This window comes from Cetorhinus maximus, chromosome 23 (assembly GCF_964194155.1).
Source record: "Cetorhinus maximus chromosome 23, sCetMax3.hap1.1, whole genome shotgun sequence".
Taxonomy (NCBI): Eukaryota; Metazoa; Chordata; class Chondrichthyes; order Lamniformes; family Cetorhinidae; genus Cetorhinus; species Cetorhinus maximus.
Genome location: NC_135901.1, coordinates 48,444,577 through 48,464,257, shown reverse-complemented (window position 1 = coordinate 48,464,257; position 19,681 = coordinate 48,444,577). Strand labels below are relative to the sequence as shown.

The 19,681-nt window shown below is 44.9% G+C and overlaps 1 protein-coding gene and 1 long non-coding RNA gene across 2 annotated transcripts in view; one reads left to right on the top strand and one right to left on the bottom strand.

Moving 5' to 3' along the window:
• LOC144698295 (uncharacterized) overlaps window positions 1-19,681 on the top strand; it is a 666,343-nt gene that overhangs the window by 636,132 nt on the left and 10,530 nt on the right. The window lies entirely within an intron of this gene.
• On the bottom strand, window positions 5,958-12,387 carry LOC144698534 (uncharacterized). Its single transcript, XM_078570469.1, has 3 exons — window positions 11,779-12,387; window positions 6,308-6,896; window positions 5,958-6,223 (listed from the first exon to the last, which is right to left on the bottom strand). The coding sequence occupies exons 1-3, from the start codon at window positions 12,385-12,387 to the stop codon at window positions 5,958-5,960; spliced, it is 1,464 nt and encodes a 487-aa protein (XP_078426595.1).

Sequence of the window (19,681 nt, the reverse complement as noted above, 5' to 3'; positions counted from 1 at the left end):
TGTTTCCCCACTGTGAATGGTGCTTTTTCCTTCCATGTTCAAAATCTGATGATATTGAGGTTACAATAAATTGGGTGGCACTGTCAGAACCTGATGTGATGTTTGGTTTCAGTTTCCCAACTGCAAATCCTCCTCTTCTAATACCCTGTGGAATTGATTTAAAACAGAAAAAAGGGAGAGAGAGAGAACCCACAAAAACACCAAGGCAGGTTGTGAAACTGAGCTGAATGAATCTGGTAATTTGTGGGGCCGGCACGAGGAAAAAGTGACCATGAAAACTGCTGGATTGTCATAAAAACCCAACTGGTTCAAAAATGTCCTTCAGGGAAGGGAACCTGCCACCCGGTCTGGGTGTACACAAGACACTGGACCCTCTGGGAGGAGGGGAAGAGAGCAAGAATGAGATAGGTGGTAGAGGCACCCGATAAAGCAGGGGGAATTTATATTTCTAGAACTCAACCAGAACTTGGACAGAATCTTCCGAACCCTCAACCTCCACGCGCTAGAAGATCTAGGGTAGCAGGTGTAACTCTTTTGAGTCAAAACAATAAACTAAATTAACAAAAACAAGGGAGAAATCAAGCACAGCCCCTATGTCAGGTCAGCTGTAAAATCAAGGAAAAACTTTAAAGGAACCTTACAAACATCAAACTAAGATGTGATTAAAGTTCCCCTCCAAGTCACACACTGTCCTGACTTGTCTAACATCCAGTACTGGATGAACAGAAATTTCCGCCATTTGAATATTGGGAAGACTGAAGTCATTGTCTTTAGTCCCCGCTACAAACTCCACTCTCTATCCACCGACTCCATCCCTCTGCCTGCCAACTGTCTGAGACTGAACCAGACTGTTCACACCCATGGTGAAATATTTCACCCCAAGATGAGCTTCCAACCACAGATCCACATCATCACCAAGACCGCCTATTTCCACCTCAGTAACATCGCCCGACTCCAGCCCAGTCTCAGCTCATCTGCTGCTGAAACTCTCATCCATTCCTTTGTAATCTCCTCCAGTCTCACAGTCCCCCCCAGATATCTTCACTTTAATTCTGGATTGCTGACAATTCTTTTTTTGTCACAGCTGCTGCCCATTGCCCCCTAAAAGGATGGCGGCCGCGAAATGCGCACTGCTGCCTATTGCCCCCTATAAATATGGCGGATCCACATGCGCACTGCTACCCTGTCCCTATAAAGATGGCACCCGCGCATGCGCACAAATGTGCGCGTCCCAAAAAGATGGCGGCCATCAATCGGACCTGATATCGTGACAAACGCCGCCATCGCCAAAACGGAGCAAACGCGGGGTCGGAAGCTTCCTATTCGCGGTTTGAGGCCTGCAGTGTGTATTTCTGAAGGCGTCCCACCCGCTTGCCAGTTCCATTCGCCTTCATCTTCCCGCTTGCTGCACTCTTCTTCTGCTCTCCTCCCTGATCCGACTCGACCGCGTCTCTCTTTCCAGCACCGCAACTGCGCATGCTCCAGCCACAACCTGACAATGCGCATGCTCTGGGCACAGTCCGGCGCCGCGCTTGCGCGATGATCTCCCGCAGCGAAGATAGAGCATATTCTGCCTCTCTTTGAATGCTGGGTAACTGCAGCGCCATTAAACCATAACATTGTTAGATACAAAATCATATTCCGAGCTCCGATTATGATTGGCGCCAACCATATATTATTATTATTTCAATTGTTACAACCAACAAGAGCACGGGAGTGGAACCTGCCACCTGGTCTTTGTCCCTACCTGAGAAGAGAGAGAGGGAGACGGGACAAGGTGAAGACGAAGGATTTGAGACATCAGCAACACAACCGGAATTTTTATGGAACCTCCAAACCCTAAGGTTTACGCCACGTAGAAGGAGAAAGATAGCAGATGCTGGGGAACACCCTTATCCCCATCTTTCCATCTAAGTCACACACCATCCTGTCTTGTGCATATTCTCACTGCTCCTTTATCGCTGAGTGAAAATGGTGGATCTCAGGATTTTACGTCATGACCTTGTGGGAGCACCTTCACTAGACAGTGGGTCAAGGAGAAGGTGGCGCATCATTTCCTGCACAAAGACTAACTGGGGATGTGCAATATAATTAATAGACTTGCTACCAATGCCCACACACCAAGAATGAAAAGCCTGTACAGAAATATTTGTTTCTAAAACAAAACTCCTTTTATATTGGTTGGGGGGTGGTGTCGGTGTTTGTTTACTAATTTTATATTTGATGCGTGAGGGCAGGTGGTTGGGGTTGTTTCTTCAACAAACTCATTTCCCAAGAATCTAACAGAAAATGTTTGAAATACTCAGCTGCTCAGGAAACATCTGTGGAGAGAGAAAGAGTCAGCCTTTCAGGCCTTTGTTAGGGTTAACAACTGGGGGGTACAGGGAAAGAGGGGGAGTGGGATGAACTGGGTTGGTCTTTGAGCTGGTACAGACTTGATAGGCTGAATAACCTCTGTTGGTCCTGTATTCTCGGGTCCTGACACTGCTGGACCTTCCACAATCTCCTGTTTTCATGTGGTTCTTGCTGCTGCCGCTCACCCGCATGGGAGGCTGGTCTGTGTATCACTCCATTTACTGAGATTGTGTTAAACTAACTGCAGCCCCTCAACCAGCTTCCTCTTTCCTGATCAGACATCAGCTGCTTTTTTCTTTTCTAAGACCACTAACTGTCAAAGCAGTATATACTTGAAAAAAATTCTATTTATCTGCCACATGGAATCTGACTCATTTTCTCCTCTTCAATTAGTTTTTGGTTTCTCTCTCTTTTATTCTCTCTCTCTCTCGCTCTATCCATCTATCCCTTTAGCCTATCACTATGTTCCTCCCTCTATGCCATCCAACTCCAAAATCTCCCATAACTAACCAAGGGCTCTCTGTGACCATTTCTACTTCCTGTACAGACACACTCTGACCACACCATTTCTTGCTCATTCACATTTCTGTTCATTTACAGACCCTCACTGACAAGTCACATTGCTGTTCTGTTACAGACTCTCCCTGACAAGTCGCATGAGCTGCTCAGTTACAGACTCTCCCTGACAAGTCGCATTGTTGTTTATTTACAGACCCACCCTGACAAATCACGTTGTTGTTCATTAACAGACCCACCCTGACAAGTCACGTTGCTGTTGAGTTCCAAACCCTCCTTGACAATTCACATTGCTGTTCATTAACAGACTCTCCTTCAAACGTCACAATTTCTCCTCCATTTACAGATGTTCTCTGACTGGTTCCAATTTCTTCTCCATTTACAGGCGCTCCATAATCAGTCAAAAATTCCCCTTGATGTTTGTGAATGGGAACAGTTTAAAGGGAGTAGAGGGCCAGAACAGTAAAGAGATGGGTAAATCAGTAGATTTGAGAGTCCAGTGTCAATAATTTTAGTACCTTTTTAAGAAACACAAGCTGAGCAGATTCTCTGTCCTCTACCGTATATTATATTGATCCATCAATCAGAGTAAATATGCATGTCCCGTGTGTCCACAGTCACTTACACGAGGTCAGCCCGCTGGATGGAACCTCGGGCACTCTGAGCTTGATCTCCGGTGTCTCCAGTCCCGACTGCCCCCTTACATCAGTGTCCCCTCACTTTTATAACCTGTGGTGATGCAGCTCTGGCCCCTGAATCTTCTTTGGCTTCTCTGCTGCGTTTTGGCAGGAAGTGAGGAAAAGACAGCTGGAATTTCTCTAATCTGTGATTTACAAGGAGACATTCCCTGGTTCCCAGCAGTTACTTTTCTTCAGGAATTTTCTCATTCTCCCTAAACTACCTTGCCCACTGTTAATTCTGTTATTTCTGATAGTTACACAATTATAGGCATAAACATCACACATTATAATCTGATCTATTCTGTTCCTCACTCTGGTTTCAGTTTATATTGTGGTTAATAACAGACAAACTCTGAACTTTTCCCTGATCTGATTCGAGTTTCCAAAGAGCTGATTCTGTGCAATGGAATGTCTTATCAGTGTTGCCGTGGTGACCTGTCTGCAGTGAACAGCCTATTTGAGTTTCTAATTCAGACTAAACTTCTCTATCCCATAACACACATTATATCAGAGAATTTACCTCAAAGTATTTTAGCCATGTTACAAGGGGTTCAGATACACAGATCTTTAAGTTTGAAGGGCAAGTTTAAAATGCTGTTTGAACCTGTTACTCCACTTTTCCTTATGAAATTAACTTGTAAATCATTGGTTAAGCTGCATTTAGAATATTGAGTCAAATCCTGGGCATCTTATAACAGGAATGATGTCAAGGCCATGGAGAGGGTGCAGGGGAGATTCACAGATGACACCATTGATGAGAGCCTCCAGCTAAAAAGGGATCCATTCGGCCCATTGTGCCTTTGACAGCTCTTTGGAAGAGCGATCTGAATAGTCCTCTCCCCTACTGATTCCCCGTGGCCTTGTCAATGTTTTCCTTCAAGCATTTCTCCAATTCCCTTTTGAAAGATACTGTTGAACCCGCTCCCACCAAACTTTCAGACAGTGTATTCCAGATGATAACAACTGACTGTGGAATGAAATGTTTTCTCATGGTGACCTGTCTGCTGTGAAGCTCCTGTTTGAGTTTCTAACTTAATTACAATTTCTCTTTCCCAGATGGAGAGACTGGAGAAACTGGGGGTCTTTTCATTAGAACTAAGCAAGATGAGAGAAGATGTGAGAAAGGAGTTCAAAACTGGATCAAGGACATAATCCAAAATATTCCAGACGCTCCTTGTCCTTCAGGATCTGTGTCCAGGGGGAAACTGATGGTTTTATCTCATCATCATTGAGGTCAACAACTACTGTCAGACTCAAACACTCTCCAATCAAATACAGCACGGATTAGGTACAGAGTAAACCCATCAGCCTGTCCCCCGGATACAGATACCGAGGGACAGGGAGTATCCGGGACAATGACATTTCTCACTCAGTAAGGTAGAAATTGACCCTGTATCTCTCCCCATTAATCCTGAGCTCCACACAGCTTGAATCCTCCTCCTGTTTCCCTCCCTGTAACAGCACTGAGCTAAAGCCAGCCCATAATGAGCAGGGCTCAGGGAGAATGGTTACTAGGCACTGCAGAGATGTCATAAAGCAGCATCATTCAGCCCAGCTGGTCCTCTCCCTGTCCCTTTAAAGGTAGAAAACTGGGGCATCCTGTCTCCAAACACATCCCACCCTGTTCACACTGAGAATCCCAGGGTGGAGAACTGGGACATCCTGTCTCCAAACACATCCCACCCTGTTCACACTGAGAATCCCAGGGTGGAGAACTGGGACATCCTGTCTCCAAACACATCCCACCCTGTTCACACTGAGAATCCCAGTGTTTGGGAGATGACAGCAGGTTCGAACAGTGTGGAGAGGAGAGGGAGGTTGGAGATGAGGCAGTAAGGACGGTGGGGTGAAAGGTTTGTTTTTTGAGGAGGGGGTGATGATGGCAGATTTGAAGGAGAGAGGGACAGTACCTGGAGAGAAAGAACCATTAACAATCTGATTGAACATGGGGTAGTTGGATGATCAGCAGTTTAGTGGGAATAGGGTCAATGGAGCAGGAGGTGGGTCTCATGGACAAGATGAGCACTAAGGTGGCATGAGGGGAAATGGGGGTGGGGAAACTAAAGAAAGATGTGGGTTCAGGGCTCAGACAAGGGGGGACTTTAAATACAGTTTGTCCTGGTGGGCTAGTGGAAGGGAGGGAAGCAGCAGAGGCAGCTGATCAGATTGTGTCAATCTTAGTGACAAAGAAGCTCCATGAGCTCCTCACACTTGTTGCTGGTGGTGAGGATGGAGGAGACAGGGGAGAGGGAGAGCACTTTAAAAGAAGCTAACTTGTGTGAGAGATTTTTAGCCAGAATATTAACCCCTATATGTGAGTGGAGCTTATTAACTTCAGCAGAAACAGACTCCAATGAATATGATTCAGTTTTGGATGTGATTAACAGCAAAATCCATTCACTGCAGTTACTTGTGAACCCGCTGGTGTCTCAGCAGGTTTGATGACCGAGTGAATCCCTTCCCACACTGGGAGCAGGTGAATGGCCTCTCCCCAGTGTGAACTCGCTGGTGTCTCAGCAGGTTGGATAACTGAGTGAATCCTTTCCCACACTCAGAGCAGGTGAACGGCCTCTCCCCAGTGTGAATTCGCTGGTGTACAGTGAGTTGAGATGATGTCTTGAACCCAGTCCCACAGTGAGAGCACCTGAATGGTCGGTCGTCAGTGTGAACACGTTGATGGGACATCAGGTTCTTGGAACTTTTAAAACACTTCCCACAGTCTGGGCATTTAAAATGTCTCTCATCATTGTGAACATGTTGATGGGACATCAGTTCACCAGAATGTTTATAGCACTTCCCACAGTCTGGGCATTTAAAAGGTCTCTCATCAGTGTGAACTCGCTGGTGTATCAGCAGGTGAGATGACTGGGTGAATCCCTTCCCACACTCGGAGCAGGTGAACGGCCTCTCCCCAGTGTGAATTCGCTGGTGTAGAATGAGTTGAGATGATCGCCTGAATCCAGTCCCGCAGTGAGAGCACCTGAACGGTCTCTCGTCAGTGTGAACACGTTGATGGGACAACAGCTCTCCAGTACTTTTGTAGCACTTCCCACAGTCTTGACATTTAAAAGGTCTCTTCCCAGTGTGAACTCGCTGATGTGACAGCAACTCGGACAACTGAGTGAATCCCTTCCCACACTCGGAGCAGGTGAATGGCTTCTCCCCAGTGTGAACTCGATGATGCCTCATCAGGTTGGAAGATTGAGTGAATCCCTTCCCACACTCAGAGCAGGTAAATGGCCTCTCCCCGGTGTGAAGTCGCTGGTGTCGCATCAGGGTGGATGACTGAGTGAATGTCTTTCCACACTGGGAGCAGGTGAACGGCCTCTCCCCAGTGTGAACTCGCTGGTGTACAGTGAGGTCAGATGATTGCCTGAACCCAGTCCCACAGTGAGAGCACCTGAACGGTCTCTCATCGGTGTGAATATATTGGTGGGACATCAGATCTCCAAAACTTTTATTGCACTTCTCACAGTCTGGGCATGTAAAAGGCCTCTCCCCAGTGTGAACTCGCTGGTGCCTCAGCAGGTGGGATAACTAAGTGAATCCCTACACACAGGTGAAGCAGGTAAACGGTCTCTCCCCAGTCTGACAGCGCCGATGGGTTTCCAGCTCAGAGGAGGATCTGAATCCCTTCCCACAGTCTCACATTTCTGTGCTTTGTCTCCGTTATGATCACATTTATGTTTTGACAGATCAGATGATCGGCTGAAGCCACATCCACAGACAGGACACATGTATCATTTCCCCCACTGTGAACAGTACAACTTCTTTCCATGTTCAAAATCCGATGATATTCAGGTTGTGATAAATTGGGCGACTCCGTCAGATCCTGATGTGATGTTTGGTTTCAGTTTCCCGACTGCAAATCATCCCCTTCTAACACCCTGTGAAATTGATTTAAAACAGAAAAAAGGGAGTGAGACAACCCACAAAAACACAAAGACAGGTTGTGAAATTGAGCTGAATGAATCTGGGAATTTGTGGGGCCGGCACTAGGAAAAAGTGACCATGAAAACTGCTGGATTGTCATAAAAACCCAACTGGTTCACTAATGTCCTTCAGGGAAGGGAACCTGCCACCTGGTTTGGGCTTACATAAGACTCTGGCCTCTATGAGAGCACATAGATAGAGAGAGAGAGAGAGAGAGAGGTATCTAGGAGCAGCAGGGGGTGAAGGAGAAACATTTCATATTTCTACAACGCAACCAGAACTTCGACAAAATTTCCCAAACCCTCAACCTCCTCCCCCTAGAAGGACCAGGGTAGCAGGTGTATGTGAACACGATCAACTCTAAGTTCCCCTGAGAGTCACACACTGTCCTGACTTGTCTGATATCCAGTACTGGATGAGCAGACATTTCCTCCATTTAAATATTGAGAAGACTGATGCCATTGTCTTCAGCCCCACTACAAACTCCACTCCCTAGACACCGACTCCATCCCTCTCCCTGATAACTGTCTGAGACTGAATCAGGCTGTTCACAATCATGGTGAAATATTTCACCCCAAGATGAGCTTCCAACCACATATCCACATCATCACCAAGACCGCCTATTTCCACCTCAGTAACATCGCCCGACTCCACCCCAGTCTCAGCTCATCTGCTGCTGAAACTCTCATCCATTCCTTTGTTACCTCTAGACTTAATTATCCTAACGCACTCCCGACCGGCCTCCCACATTCAACCTCCCTGTAATTTTGAGGTCATTCAAAACTCTGCTGCCCGTGTGCTTACTCGCACCAAGTCTTGTTCACCCAGCTCCCCTGTGCTCAGTGACCCAGAAAGGTTCCTCGTTAGGAAGCAACTAAATTTTATATTTCTCATCCTTGTTTTCCTCCATGGTTGTGATCATCCCTATGTCTGTAATCTCCTCCAGCCACACACCCCTCCGAGATCTCTAAACTCATCTAATTCCAGCCTCTTGAGCATTCCTGATTTTAATCACTTCACCATTGGTGACTGTGCTTTCATTTGCCAAGGCCACAAGTTCTGGATTTTTGTCCTTGGGACTTCTCCACCTCTCTTTTTCCCCTACAAATCATTCCTTAAAACCGACCTCTTTGACCAAGCTTTTGGTCACTTGCCCCAATATCTCCTTATGTGGCTCAATATCAAATGTTACTTTGTAACATTTCTGTGAAATGCCTTGTGAAGTTTTATTATGTTAAAGTCCCAGTATAAATACGAATTATTGTCACTGACTTGGACAGATACCGTTGTTCCACCTCATCAATAAGACATTGTAACTCAAAGCATGAAGCAGTTTGATGGACAAGTTGTTCTTATTCTGTCAATTAAGATTCCAAAAAGTTGACCCCAATAAAGATGGCCGCCGCGCATGCGCCCCGCCGGGCGTTGCCCCCAATAAAGATGGCGGCCGTTAACCCTGGGCCTGAAAGTGGGAGAAACCTCGGCGTAAACGAAGGGGACGGTCCAAAGTTTACCATAAGTTCTTTCTCTGTGTTTGCCGTTTACACAACATGTTTACGAAGCGAACCCGCCCACCGGCCTGATCCATCGCTCCCTTCTCCCCACCATTTCATCCACTCACCGATTGCGAAACTAAGAAACAAGCTTCCCTTCATCGCCATTACTCACACTGCGCATGCTTCACTCCCAGCCCGGCCCCGCCCCTCATTCACTCCGATTGGTCGGAGGACCAGCCACTCCCGCTCGGTCCCCCAGTCCCGCCCCCTCTTCCTATTGGTCCAGAGCTGCCGTCAATCAGCCGGGCATTGTGACGGTTTCAGATGGTGAGAGCGGCACAGACTCAGCCTGACTTGCTGATTCTTGGCAGCATTTTCTGTTTGGGAATTAGAGCTAGAGATGGATGGTCAGTTCCCCTCTGTCCGGGGGGGATTCACACTCATTTCCCTAGTGCACTGATTATCACCTTTACTTTACATGAGAAAGTCCCCGGTTCAATCCCGGCTGGAAGCTTTGTGTTTACAATTGTTACTGAGGAGGAATTAACAGTGAGTTTAGTTTCATGTCGAACAGGGGGACAGTTATTGTCTCATTCTTTAAAATCCCCTTCTTCACCTTTAAACAGGGAACGGTAATTCAGGGAAAACTGATCCACTGTGACCCTGAAACAAGATACTGCAGATGCTGGAAATCTGAGCTCAAAACAGAAAATGTTGGAAACATTCAGCAGGTCAACAGCTTCTATGGAGATAGAAACAGAGTGAATGTTTCAGGTCGCTGGCTTTTTATAGAAAATGGAAGAATTTGGAGATGTAATAGTTTACAAACAAGTACAGAGTCAGGGAAAAGAGAGGAAGAAAGAACAAACGGTCTTGTGATGGGATGGAAGGCTGGAGTGATTAAATGAGAAAGGGGATGATACAACATTGGGTGATAATGAGACAAGTAAATAAACTAATAGGACAATAGGAGAAACAAAAGACAGGTCCAGAGGAGGGATAAATGGTAACAGCAGAACCGATTGTCTGAAAAAAATGGGAGTGGTGGCAATGATCTGAAATTGTTGAAATGAAGCTTGAGTCTAGGAGGTTATGAAGTGTCTAATAAAAGATGAGCTGCTGTTTCCCGAGCTTCCATTGAGCTTCATTGGAACAGTGCAGGAGGCTGAGGACAGAGAGTTCAGACCAAAAGTGATTCCTAGAATTAAAACAGTAAATGAGCAGAAGCTCAGGATCACACTTGCAGACTGAATGGTGATGTTCCACAAAACAGTCACCCAATCGGGAATTAGTCTCCTCAGTGTAGAGGGGATCACATTGTGAGCAGTGAAAACACAACGCTGAATAGCAAGAAGTACAAGTAAATGACTGTGTCATATGGAAAGTGTGTGGAAAATGCCCTGGAATTTGGGAAGGGAGGAGGTGACAATGAATCTGTTTCAATAAGTCTGTAACAGAGCAGTGCACTGTCGTTCTGCTCTACCTTATATTTTAAAGGGAATTTTCAGATATTTTTCTCACTAAGAGCTTGGGTTGTGAGAGAATATTTTCACTCTTCTCTGCTATTCTTATCCAGGAGGGCTGCTGTGGTGAGAAAGACTTGGTATGTAAGATACGGTCGCTGTGAGACTGATAATGGATCATTTTTCGATCTAAGTTCAGTGAGATCTGATCACTTACTGAGTGAGTCAATCTGTGAAATTGTAACTCAAATAGCCACAGTTACTGCAGGTGATTCTCTGGCTACAATGACATAGATAAGAAAGGAATCAGGAGCGTGCAGTCCCACCCAGCTGGACACCAGTGGAGAGGCATTGGAGGAAGATGGTTTGGTCAATGGTGTCAAAGACTGCAGACAGGCCGAGAAAGAAATGAGGGAGAGTTTGGGTGATCAACGGTTTGGTGGGAATAGGGTTGATGGAGTAGGAGGTGGGTTTCATGGACAAGATGAACACTGAGAGGAAATGGGAGAGAAACTGGATAAAGATGTGGGTTCAGCGCTCAGACAAAGGGAAACTTTAGAGACAGTTTGTCCCAATGGGTTAATGAAAGGGAGGGAAGCAACAAAGGCAGCTGATCGGATTGTTTCAATCTTAGTGACAAAGAAGCTCCATGAGCTCCTCACACTTATTGTTGGAGGTGAGGATGGAGGAGAGAGGGGGAGCTCCTCAAAAGGAACTAACTTGTGTCAGAGATATTGAAAAGATTCATCACACTGTGTTAAACACCAAGCGGATTGATTTGAATTTTATCCAGAATATTAAAACCTATAACTGGGCTGGAGTTCATTAACATCAGCAAAAACAAACCCCAATGAATACGGTTCAGTCCTGGATGTGATTAACAGCAAAATCCCATCACTGTTGTTACTTGTGAACTCGCTGGTGTGTTGTCAGGTGGGGTAACTCATTGAAACTTTTCCTACACTCAGAGCAAGTGAATGGTTTCTCCCCAGTGTGAACTCGCTGGTGTGTCTGCAAGTTCGATGACTGAGTGAATTCCTTCCCACACTTGGAGCAGGTGAATGGCCTCTGCCTAGTGTGAACTCGGTGGTGGTCAGTAAGGTCATTTGATCGCCTGAATCCAGTCCCACAGTGAGAGCACCTGAACGGTCTCTCATCAATATGAACACGTTGATGGTGCAGCAGGTCCCTGAAACTTTTATAACGCTTCCTGCAGTCTGGGCATTTAAAATGTCTCTCGTCAGTGTGAACTTGTTGGTGTCACAGCAGGGTGGATAACTGAGTGAATCCTGTCCCACACTTGGAGCATGTGAATGATATCTCCCCAGTGTCAACCCACTGGTGTGTCAGCAGGTTGGATGACCGATTAAATCCCTTCCCACATTCAAAGCAGGTGAATAGCCACTCCCCAGTGTGAATTCGCTGGTGTTCAGTGAGTTGAGATGATCGTATAAACCCAGTTCCACACTGAGAGCACCTGAACGGTCTCTCATCAGTGTGAACACGTTGATGGGACATCAGTTCCCCAGAACTTTTAAAGCCCTTCCCGCAGTCCAGACATTTGAAAGGTCTCTCCCCTGTGTGAACTCGCTGGTGTCTCTGCAGGTTGGGTGACTGAGTGAATCCCTCCCCACACTCAGAGCAGGTGAACGGCCTCTCTCCGGTGTGAACTCGCTGGTGTGTCAGCAGGTTGTATAATCGAATGAATCCCTTCCCACACTCGGAGCAGGTGAATGGTCTCTCCCCAGTGTGACTGCGCCGATGAGTTTCCAGCTGAACTGGGTAATTAAATCCCTTCCCACAATCCCCACATTTCCACTGCTTCTCTGCTTTGTGATGGCATTTATGTTCCGACAGGTCAGATGATCGGCTGAAGCCTCGTCCACACACTGGACATGTGTACAGTTGCTCACCACCACTGTGAACAGTGCTTTTTCCTTCCATGTTCAAAATCTGATAATGTTCAGGTTACGATAAATTGGGTGACTCCATCAGATCCTGATGTGATGTTTGGTTTGAGGTTCCCAACCACAAATTCTCTCCTTCTGATACCCTGTGAAATTGATTTAAAACAGAAAAAAGGGAGTGAGAGAGAACCCACAAAAACACAAAGGCAGGTTGTGCAATTGAGCTGAATGAATCTGGGAATTTGTGGGGCCAGCACGAGGGAAAAGTGACCATGAAAACTGCTGGATTGTCATAAAAACCCAACTGGTTCACTAATGTCCTTCAGGGAAGGGAACCGGTCATGCTTCCTGGGTCTATACAAAATTCTGGCCTCTATTGGAGCAGATAGAGAGAGAGAGAGAGAGAGATGGGAGATGCAGGTGGTAAGCAAGATTTTGTATCACTGCAACTCGACCAGAACTTTTGATAGAATCTCCCAAACCATCAAACTCCTCCACCTAGAAGGGCCAGGGTAGCAGGTGTATGTGAACACCATCACTTCCAAGTTCCCCTCCAAGTCACACACCGTCCTGACTTGTCTGACATCCAGTACTGGATGAGGAGAAATTTCCTCCATTTAAAAATTGGGAAGACCAAAGTCATTGTCTTCATTTCCCGCGACAAACTCCACTCCCTTGACACCGACTCCATCCCTCTCCCTGACAACTGTCTGAGACTGAACCAGACTGTTCACAACCATGGTGTGAAATATTTCACCCCAAGATGAGCTTCCAACCACATATCCACATCTTCACCGAGACCGTCTATTTTCACTAGTAACATCGCCGACTCAGCCCTCGTCTCAGCTAATCTGCCTTTTGAGGATGAGAGTTCCAAAGATTCATTACCCTCTGAGAGAAAAGCATTCCCCTCATCTCTGTCTTAAATGGGCGCCCCCTTATTTTTAATCAGTGACCCCTCATTCTGAATTCTCCCACAAGAGGAACTTTCCTCGCTACAACAATCCTGTCAAGACCCCTCAAGATCTTAAAGGTTTGAATCAAGTCAAATCTAAATTCCAGCGGATACAAGCCTAATCTGTCCAATCTTTCCTCATAACACAATCTTCCCATTCCTGGTATTAGTCTAGTAACCTTTTTCTAAGCTGCATCTAACACATTTACATATTTTCCTGAAATAAGGAGACCAGTACTGTACACAGTTCTCCAGATGTGGTCTCACCTGTGCCCTGTCCAACTGAAGCATAACCTCCCAACTGTTGTTCTCAATTCCCCTCACAATAAATGATAACATTCCATTAACCTTCCTAATTACCCGTTGTACCTGCATACTAACCTTTGTGACTCATGCACTAGGACACCCAGATCCCCCTGAATCTCAGAGCTCTGCAATCTCTCACCATTTAGATATTTTAAAAAACTTCTTCCTGCCAAGATGAACAATTTCACTTTTGCCCACATTATACTCCATTTGCCAGATGTTTGCCACTCACTTAACCTATCTATGACCCTTTGTAGCCTCCTTATGTCCTCTTCACAACTTACTTTCCTACCTATCTTTGTGCCATCAGCAAATTTAGCCACCATACCCTTGGTCCCTTCATCCAAGTCATTTATATAAACTGTAAAAAGGTGAGGCTCCAGCACTGATCCCAGTGGCACACCATTCGTTACATCCCGCCAACCTGAAAAACACCCATTTATGCCAACTCTGTTTCCTTTTAGCCAGCCAAACTTCTACCCATGCCGATGTGTTATCCCCTACACCATGAACTTTTATTTTCCACAAGAACCTTTGATATGGAACCTTATCAAATGCCTTCTGGAAATCTAAGTGCAGCACATCCAGCGATTCCCCTTCATCTACAGCACATGTGACTCCTTCAAAGCACTCCAATAAATTGGTTAAACATGATTTCCCTTTCACAAAACCATATTGACTCTGCCTGATTACCTTTAATTTTACTTCATGCTCTGCTACAATGTCTTTAATAATAGCTTCTAACATTTTACCTACGACAGATGTTAAGCTAACTGGTCTGTAATTTCCTGCTTTCTGTCTCCCTCCTTGAATAAAGGAGTTACAATTGCTAATTTCCAATCTAATGGAACCTCCCTGAGTCTAGGGAATGTTAATAAATTAAAACCAATGCATCAACTATGTCACTAGCCACTTCTTTTAAGACCCTAGGGTGAAGTCCATCAGGAACCGGGGACTTGTCAGGCCACAGCTTCAACATTTTGCTTAGTACCATTTCACTGGTGATTGTAATTTTCTTGAGTTCCTCTCTCCCTTCCAGGTCCTGATTTACAGCTATTTTTTGGGATGTTACTTTGATCCTATTTTCTGAAGACCGATGTAAATACCTGTTTAATTCATCTGCCAGCTCCTTATTTTCCATTATTAATTTGCAGACTCACTTTCTATGGGACCAATGTTCACTTTCATAACTCTTTTCATTTTTCAATGTCTATAGAACTTCTTTTCTTATCTTACTATCTGCCTTTATCTTTCTAGCTGGCTTTCACTCATACTCTAATTTTCCCATCGTTATTAATCCCTTCATCATCCTTTGCTGTTTTAAAATATTCTCACCAATCTTCTGACCTGCCATCCATCTTTGCGCAATTATATGATTTTCCTTTAAGTTTGATATTATCTTTAAGTTTCTGAGTTAACTACACGTGAGGGTTATCCCCTTGAAATTTTTCTCTCTTGTTTGAATGTATCTATTTATTCTGTGTATTCTGAAATATCCCCTCAAATGTCTGCCACTGCATCTCCATTGGCCCATCCCCTTACCTAATTTGCCAGTTCACTTCCGCTAGCGCTATTGGTAAAACTTACCAGGTCAGGCAGTATCTGTGGAGAGTGAAACAAAGAGTTAACATTTCAGGGTGTGCAGAATGAATTATGGGGAATAAAGATGGTGCAAAATCTGATGGGCAATATAAGCTCAGAAGTGGAAGAGAAACGGACTATGGCACAGGAAAAGCAATTCCTGACAATGAAAGATACTGTGGGAAGATAAAGCTGGGAAGCCAGCAGCACATGGTCAGGGAATGGGCAGTGGTGGACACCTCATTGAGACAGTCGGCAGGAGTAACAGTAAAATCCTAAACAGAGCTAAACTACACGCAGTATTAGAGACAGAGGAAGTTAGACAATGGTAGAGAGGTGATCAGGGAGGACAGAGGCAAAACAGAGCAATGGATGGACATGGGTTCAAATCCACAGGAAAGGACTCACATCAGCCCCAAAGCAATGGAACCTCTCACAGAAAGAGAGCACAGAACGAAAAACTTGAAATTGTCGATGAATGGTATTTTGAAATACTCATCTCTGAAACAATTTCACCATTTTTAAATTTAAAATCTCCTGCTGGAGCCTGCAGCTGGAAAGATATCATAAGCACTGGAGTCAGAGAAAAATCTGCTTAGTTGAGGAAATACCCCGGGGGGGGGGGGGGGGTGATGTCACCGTGTAATTGTCGACGTGTGATGTTGTCACAGTGTAATTGTCGACGTGTGATGATGTCACAGACACACACACACACAACATCTGGGTCTGTGCAAACCAGTGATCACCACACATTATGAAGGATGTGAGGATCCTGAGGTTTATATGAGCCAGTTAAAGGCTGTTTCCATAAACTAATCATAAAATTATGCAGGGACACAGTTTAAAGATTTTGGGCAAGATCTACTGGAGAGATATGAGGAAGAAATGTTATACAGTGAGTGCTAATGACCTAGAACATATTGCTTACACTCAGAGGCCGATAATATCCAGGTCCTGATGAATCGAGTGATTCTATCAGACTTTGAGGTGATGTTTGGTTTCAATTTCCCATCTGCAAAACCTCATCTTCTAGCATCCTATACATGGAGTACTAAAAATCCATTCTTGTCAGTCTAGGGTAGAAATTGAGAAGAGAAACATTTCTCCTGGTCTGAGTTTGTTGTGTGTAAATCCTCCCTTTCTAACCCCATGTAAAAGGAGTTTCCAAAAACCATCCCTGTGAGTCCTGGACAGAAATGCACAACAATCTCTCCTCCTGCTACCTGGACAAGGATGACCGCGCATGCGCCCTGCTGCACATTGCCCCCTATAAAGATGGCGGCCGTTACCCCGGGCCTGGCGAAGGGAGAAATCCAGACTTTTTTCGGCCTGTTCTCTGCAAACACAAGACCGGTACCTTGTTATTTGGGGTCTGCGGCCTGCACTGTGTCTTTACGAAGCCTCCCTGTCCACTCCGCTGGCTCCATTCCTCCTCACACACCCACTAACTCTGTTAGTTTCCTCCATTTGACATTCACTCACCCGCTCCGAGCAGCTTCAGTCACAGACCAGCACTGCGCATGCTCGTGAAACAGACCGCAATGCGCATGCTCTAAAGACTAGTCCATGAGCGCATGCGCATCGAGCTTCTCTAGTGAGGATAGGGCACATTCTGAGCCGCAGCGAATGCTGGGTGACCGCTCCGCCATTGAACGTCGATATATAGAATCATAATCTATGTCCTCTGATCAGAATACGATGGGGGCCATAGGGCCAACATATAAAATTGTTGAGTGAACTGATGCAGCAACCAAATTTCACTGACATCCACGACAATTCTCTCCTGGATGTAACTAGTAACAGCAGAACAAACTCTTACAGTTAAATCTGGACTCACTAAAGTCACAGCAGATGGGGTGAACTGATGATATTTCTTCAATATACATGGAATATTTAAACCGTGTCTTGCCAGTAGCAATGCTTCAATTGTGGATTAAATCCTTTGAACTTTTAAAGCTGGAGTGTTAACTTGTGGGCTAACTGAATAAATCCTTTCACATGCATGAAGTACCTGAATGGTTTCTCACCACTGAGACTGTGTTGCCGTGTCAGTAAATGAGTTGATAGGGTGAATCCCTTTCCATTTCCAGCTGGTGAACAATATTTTAACATTGTGAGTTTACCTATACGGTTTCAGCTCAGACATGGATCTCGGAGTCTACTGATCATGGATTCCACATTCTTAACACAAATCATTTAAAGAAAATCAAAATACTGCAGATGCCGGCTAAATGAAATGCAACAGAAAATGCTGGAATTTTCAGCAGATCTGATAGCGTCTATGGAGAGAGAAACATTGTTTTTATTTCAGGTCTGCAACATTTCATCAGGACTGTGCTGCATCTGAACTGTTAATTATGGCTCTCAATCCAAAGATGCTGCCAGATGTGGTCAGGGAACTCAAGAAGAAAAAAGAAGTCCCTTTTGAGGAATCGAATCCGAGGAGAATGAAGGGTGAACTGTCCAACTGAACAGAGACAGTCAAGGCACCTTCCCCTTCTTTAAGATTCTGGAACATTGACTCTAATGTTATCAGTGAAATTAACTGACCTGAGACATTGAAAGGATTCTCGTTACTCCACATCAGGAATTCAAACCTAATGTCGGCTTCAGGACAATCAGAATACTTGGTAACAGGCAAGACACTGAAACGCTCGAAGGGAGACGGCACTGTGTGTAGGAGAGCTGGTTCCCGGTGACATGGATGTGTCTGCAGTGGGTAGGATCAGACTGTTTCCATGTATCCACAATGAATGTCCCCCTTTCGGTTAACAGCCGAACGTGCTGACCAATTGTGCCACAGAGACTAATGAAAGCATCATCGGCAATTCCTAACTTTAACAAAATGCCTTCAGAATTAATTATCAGTTAAATGAAATAAAAACCATTCAATCATTTCTGCGTTTCTTATTTCTGTTCGTTTGCAAACATTCACTAAATTTGCAATATGAAATTGAACAATAATTAGCCAAGTTGGTGACATCCTTGTTTTCGGGGTGTTTGCCTCTCCTTTGCCCTCTGTCACTCTTGGTGTATGTGTTTGTGTGTGTTCCTCTGTCTATGTCAATGTGGTTCAGTTCCCCGAGGGGTTGAACACATTTTTCCCATCACATACTTTATTCACATTAGTTGTGCAGTTTCATATCAAAATGTCACAAATAAAAATATCAGGATGGAAGATGCAGGAGGAGGTGCAGCAAAAAAGTGGAAGATTCAGCGAGAAGTTTTCTTCCCCTTTAACACGAGAGTTGGAACCAGATCTGGGAGATATTTGTGCTGGTGTAAACAGTAAAAGCTCCGCTATTATCTCTATATTTTGCCTTGCACCATCATCCCGACAGTTGGTGCTATGCAACCTAACACAACCCTTTCCTCATTCTATATCTTCACCTCTGTATTTGGTCTTGACGGATGATATTTCTGGCGCCGATGCCATACTCCACTGATTCTGGCAGAGCTTTTATGCGTTTTGAGCTTTTAATCAGCTAAATTTTAGCAATTTGCACGAGGGCAGTAAATTACCATTCCCTGACTGGGAATCGAAACCAGACCACGGTGGTGAAAGCGCTGATTCCTGCCCACTAGACCACCAGGGTTACCACCTAGCCTGATGCCTGTATCTTCTACTTTCATTTCAGGCCTCTTTCACCAGAGGCACGTTTCTCCCACAAAATGACACGTTTATGTAAAATACAAACAACATTCATTCTCACAGTTCAGGGTGACATTGGGTCCTTAAGCGACAAAAGAAAGAAAAGAAATTGCAACCTTTCCTGTTACCCAACGATTTCTAACAGTAATGATTTTTTCTGAGGATAATTTTCAAATATAATTTATACTTTTAACAACTGATCAACCATGTACCATCGCACATTTCAAATCTATGAAGTTATTGGATTCAAATAAACCCATTAATTATTCTCTCTTCCTCAGCTCTCCAGTGAGTGAGACAGGGAAATGCAGCAATATCCGGGCCCGCACTCACCTGCTGCCAGTTTAAAAGTATGTTTACTTTGCTGAGTGTTTATTCTGTGAAATGATGAAGAGAGAACATAACGTGGTTGTCGGATACTGCGTTCAGTTAATGTTCCACAGTAAACAAGAACAATTCAACTATTTGACAACGTTTCTGCCCCGGATTCTAACCAGGGCGCTTTTATTGTGCAAGGCAAATGTGATAACCACTACACCACAGAAACACAGCAGGAGACAGTACCCAATACCCCTGATTGCAATGCAGTCCTGCAGTAGCACTTTGGGTCTTTGATTTGAAGAAAGGGATTTCAGCTGTTCTCATTAGGAATGCTGGAGACAGACTGATCAATGATGTCATCATCAAATGGCACAACATGTTGGAAAATCATTCGATCATCATATCTATCCAAACCCGGGGCGCGGCGGTAAGAGCACTGAATCCTAACCACTAAACCGACCTGTGCCAGCTTCTGTTGTGGAGAGGAACCAATTAGTCTCAATTTACTTCTCTCTT

Coding starts and splice junctions, on each gene's coding strand:
- LOC144698534 (XM_078570469.1), bottom strand. CDS start 12,387: ATGGAAGGAAAAAGCACTGTTCACAGTGGTGGTGAGCAACTGTACACA. Junction 6,897..11,778: donor ACCTGCTGACACACCAGTGG/GTTGACACTGGG, acceptor ACTGTACACCAG/CGAGTTCACACTGGGGAGAG. Junction 6,224..6,307: donor TGAACTGATGTCCCATCAAC/ATGTTCACAATG, acceptor TGTCCCATCAAC/GTGTTCACACTGACGACCGA.